This window comes from Chionomys nivalis, chromosome 24 (genome assembly GCF_950005125.1).
Source record: "Chionomys nivalis chromosome 24, mChiNiv1.1, whole genome shotgun sequence".
Classification (NCBI taxonomy): domain Eukaryota; kingdom Metazoa; phylum Chordata; class Mammalia; order Rodentia; family Cricetidae; genus Chionomys; species Chionomys nivalis.
The window spans coordinates 414,061-418,716 of record NC_080109.1 but is presented as its reverse complement, the minus strand read 5'-3'; the positions used below and the strand labels follow the sequence as shown (position 1 = coordinate 418,716).

The 4,656-nt window shown below is 42.5% G+C and overlaps 1 protein-coding gene across 1 annotated transcript; it reads right to left on the bottom strand.

Annotated features, from left to right (window-relative positions):
• Positions 1-548: 548 nt before the first annotated feature.
• LOC130865869 (antigen-presenting glycoprotein CD1d2-like) lies at positions 549-4,416 on the bottom strand. Its single transcript, XM_057756966.1, has 6 exons — positions 4,265-4,416; positions 3,733-4,002; positions 2,976-3,254; positions 2,253-2,531; positions 1,500-1,596; positions 549-1,410 (listed from the first exon to the last, which is right to left on the bottom strand). Exons 1-6 carry the CDS (start codon positions 4,323-4,325, stop codon positions 1,389-1,391), a joined length of 1,008 nt encoding a protein of 335 aa, XP_057612949.1. The 5' UTR covers positions 4,326-4,416; the 3' UTR covers positions 549-1,388.
• Between the last annotated feature and the right edge of the window lie 240 nt (positions 4,417-4,656).

Here is a 4,656-nt window from a genome sequence, read left to right as displayed (position 1 = left end):
TACAAACTTGTACAGCTGCTTTGGAAATCAGTATAATGATTTTTTTAGAAAATTAGAAAACAACCCACCTCAAGATCAGCAATACCACTTTTGAGTATATACCCAAAGGATGTTTTATCATACCAAAAAGAAATGTACTAAACTATGTTCATAGCAGCATTATTTGTCATAGGTAGAACCTGAAAACAACCTAAATGCCCCTCAACCGAAGAATGAATAAAAAAGATGTGGTACTTTTACATAATGGAATACTATACATTGGAAAAAAATGATGACATCTTGAAAATTGCGGACAAATGGATGGATCAAGCAAACACCATATTAAGTGAGGTAACACAGACCAAAAAAAAAAAAAAACAGATAACATGTAGTCACAAGTGGCTTTTATACATAAAGCAAAGTCTGCCCTACTGTTTTTTTGTTTTTTAGGAAAGAAAAAAAAAAAGAAAAGGAAAACATGCCTTGAGTTGCCTTCTAAATCTATGAATTACATTACTGCAAAAGGGACTTTGTGTCCTACTATGACTGTATGAACTCGTTATGTCAACTCCTTTCTACTGGGCCTCACCTGCTAATGTAAGTACTACTTCCGGATAGTGCCATGGGCTGGTAACTTGACCTTCAATAAATGGGGTGTCAGGATACATTTCAAATGCAAATTATAGCAGTGTTTGAGGGAAATATCTCAGGGTAAGAATGTATATACTATGACTTCTTTTTAAAATACAGTGATTCCAAGTAAAACCCCAGGAGACCTTCTAAATTTTATTTTAAAGAGAACACACCCTTTAGTCCTGAATTCATGTTTACAATAGCGTCTCTCTCCTAAGATTGTCATTATGGCATTTAGGACTAACATTTTCTTTTAAAGAGCCACAAACTGGAAGTCCTTAGTTTGTCATTAGATGGACATCCATCAGGTGTGGATCTAAGATATCAAACAGTGCTGATATTTGCAAATATTTGAGTTTACTTTAAAATCTGTATGTCACCTCTCCTCTCAAATAAGTACTTCTAGGGTTCTTGGAACCTGCAGAGTTAAGCCATGTTGGCATTGGACTTTACACTTTTCAACAAACTTGGAACCATCGGTTTGGGCAGGATCTGTGCTTTCCAGTTCAGTGCAAATCCCATAAAATACTGCCCACAGCTCGTTCTTGGCAGGTATGTATATTTGCAATTGTGTTTGTTCCAAACCACCTGAGCTTTTATAAACTTGTAATACAATGAAAAACAAATTAATTTTTAAAATAAATATTGAAAGGATGTGCTGGTTGCTCTTCACTTTCTTCAAGGTTGTTTTATTCTCCTCAGTTCCTCAGCAACCGGGAATGAAGTCCTAAAAGCCGGAAGGTCTGAGTCTCAGGAAAGGCAGGAGTAAGGTAAACCTACAGGATGTCTCGATAGGAGCTGAGAGAAAAGAGAGAGGCCATTAGGAAAGAAAAGGAGGTAAGAAAGCAGAGATGTTGAGAAAGGAACACATGAGAGTGGAGACTTACCGGCGCTTCTTGGTGTAGACCACATAACAGATTCCAGCACATATTAGTACTACTAGTACTGCCGCGATGATGACGCCCACGGGTGAATGTTTGCCATCTGCTCTAGAAGAATACAAGGTATCACTAAACAGAGAACCCAGACCTACTTCAAGTTTCCTGTTCTAAGCACATGTGAGGAAGCCATGCCATTGTTTTTTCTTTATTTAAACTCTATCCTTTTCGTCTTCGAGAGTTTAGACTGACCATCTACTGTCAGGACTTGACTGTACGCTATCCAGACAGATGTGAATCTGTCTACCCCCAGCTCTTGAATTTTCTGAATGACTTTACCTTATCCTAGCACTGACCTCTTTATCTATAAAGTCAGAATCACAGTATTTGCTTCAAAGCTAAGTGATGAACTGATATGTTGGTAACAGAGTGGTCAGTGCTCACACAGGAGGCATCAATAACCTACAGCTATGCCTCGGGCCCTGGATCCTCTATCCTGGAGAATGTATCCTCCTGAACTTCTTTATTTGCCCTTTGCCTCTGGGTCTTCTGAGTTTCTTGGTCTACATTCCTTTTATATATAAAACATCTTAACTCAAATTTACTGGGATAGATTTCTGTATATAGACTTCCCCCTTCTCTCTCTCCTATAATAGTCAGGGGTTTCATATCTGAAACTCAGTGTGTTTAGTTCTTACTCCAAGCTTGAATGGTACCTCTACTTGCTCTCAACCCAGGATACAGGTTTTTTTTTTTTCTTACGTGAACGGCAGATGATATCCTGTCCTCCTAGACTGCTATGGTTCACGCAGCAGGCCAGGCCAGTCTCCTTTCCAGCCTCCACATCCAGGGTTGCTTGGAGATACCATGTCTCATCAGCATTGGGCAGGTAGTCACTTCTCTGAGTACTATTTTGCTTCTGCTCACCCTGCCTCCACATCACCCACACAGGCTTTGGGTAGAAGCCAGAGACATGACACACCAACTGTAGATGACCATGTTTAGGACTGAGGCCACTGGACAACCAGACCTCAGGCTTCTCTGTACCCAGAAAGAGAATAAAAATATTTTAAAGCAAGAACATTTATATTAGAGGCTCCAGAATTCCTATTAAGTTTACACTTTCCACAGTTCCCCTTCTGGAGATGATGTTGCCTATTAGTTTAAATCCATTTGTATCACTGTGACTAGGGAAACAATCTGTGATACTTTTACCCCTTCCCCGATGCAAGTGTTCCATGAATAGTCCTCCCCTGTACTCTAGAACACCCTGAGTTCAGCTGATATAGCATGTCTCAAATACCACCTGGCTCAGTTCTGATCCCCAGTGTTTATTTAACTCAATTTATAGAATCCAGAATGAGTACCAGTGACGAGAATAAACCCCACATGCCTTATTCACCTCTTCCTAGGCCTTGTTCTTTCTGTAAAGCTTACGGAGATGGAAAAACATAGGGAGAGGCAGGGTGAGGCTAGCAGGCTGACCTTGTTTCTCGAGCTCTGCCTTCCCTGCCTGCAGGAGGCCATGGACAAACTTGGGGCAGATGTCATTCAGAAGCCATTGCAACGTTTCCATTGTCCCTTGATCACCGTTGAGCACTTTAATGACCAACTCTGTCCAAGGTGGGGCACCTGGGGCCTTCTGAAAGGAAGTTCCCTGAAAACTCAGGATATATTCTCCTTGAAATGCTACATAGAAAAAGTTTTCTGAAGCATTCTCAGAGTACACGTCACAGCCTGTAGACAACTGGATCTCAACAGGATCTGTAAAGGGGAGTGTTTAGAGATCCAAGAATGGTTAAGAAGTTTGGAAGAAACCGGACGGTGGTGGTGCACGCCTTTAATCCCAGCACTTGGGAGGCAGAGGCAGGCGGATCTCTCTGAGTTCAAGACCAGCCTGGTCTACAAGAGCTAGTTCCAGGACAGGCTCCAAAACCACAGAGAAACCCTATCTCGAAAAACCAAAAAAAAAAAAAAAAAAAAAAAAAAAAAGTTTGGAAGAAAGGAGAAGAAATTGGCATAGAGATAATAGTTATGTCCCAGTTGAGGGAAATGATTACGGGGTCCTGGAGCAGAGACAGGAATTATTTTCAGAAGAGACAAGGATCCCTCTAGACAGAAGTGAAAATCTTAAGGGTGGAATAAGAGAATCTCATCAAGTAGGCCCACAGTTATCCAGTTGGGGTCTGGGGTTCTCTCTCACCAACTCGGTACCTTTTTAGGGTTCCATCCCTCCACTCACATTGTATATTAGGCAGCATTTTGACAAATTCCTGTACGTCCCTGGTAAAGCTGAATCGATAAACTTGAAGTATGCGCTGCAATTGCTCCCACTGTTGGTCACTGAATTTGCCCTGGGACCAGGGCTTCAGGAAGTCAATGGTGTCAGAGGCATTACTCCACCGGTGCGTTTGCAGGTCCCCCAGCCAGGCCAAGCCCTCGGTAGTTGCACAACTACTGTTTGGGAAGGAAGAGATCTGCAGGCAGCGGAAGGGGAAATTCTTTTGCTGGGCTGAAAACAATGAAAACCAAATAAGGACAGTAAGAATCTAAGTCAGCAGCAAAGGTTGTTAGGAAAACGCCTTACCTGTTCTTGAAAAGGGACACTACCAGTCAGAACTGCATTTAGCTCTAAGCGGGATCAGCACGTGTTCCGCCCACCAACGTGCTTCAAGCCTGCCAAGGTCCACCTCCACCCACCCAGGACCTAAACACTGATAGCCCAGCCCTCTCTTCTTTCTTCTCCAGACCATTCTGTGCCCTCTTCTACTCACCTTCAGATTGTACCCAGACCCACGGGAACACCCAAAACAACAGGCACGGTAGGTACCACATGGTGAGAGAGGTTTACACAACCCTAGGCTCCGAATTCTCCACTTTCTCTTTGCACTGCCCCAGGACAACAGCTCTGGGCTTTGTGCAAAGAGCCTGCAAATCCGGAAGCACAGGATCTGGCAAAGGAATTACTCTTTTACAAAGTCGCCCCCTTGTGGTTGAGTGTTGGAATGCAGCTTTAATGAGCACCTCTGAGAGCAATCTACTTTTCTCAACCTTCTTTCGCTTACACTAAAGAAAGAGGTTGAGACCAGTTTGCCACATCAATGTTAAAAGTGAGCCATAACGTCATATTTGTGTTACAACTCCTATGATATTAAAAATGCAAGAA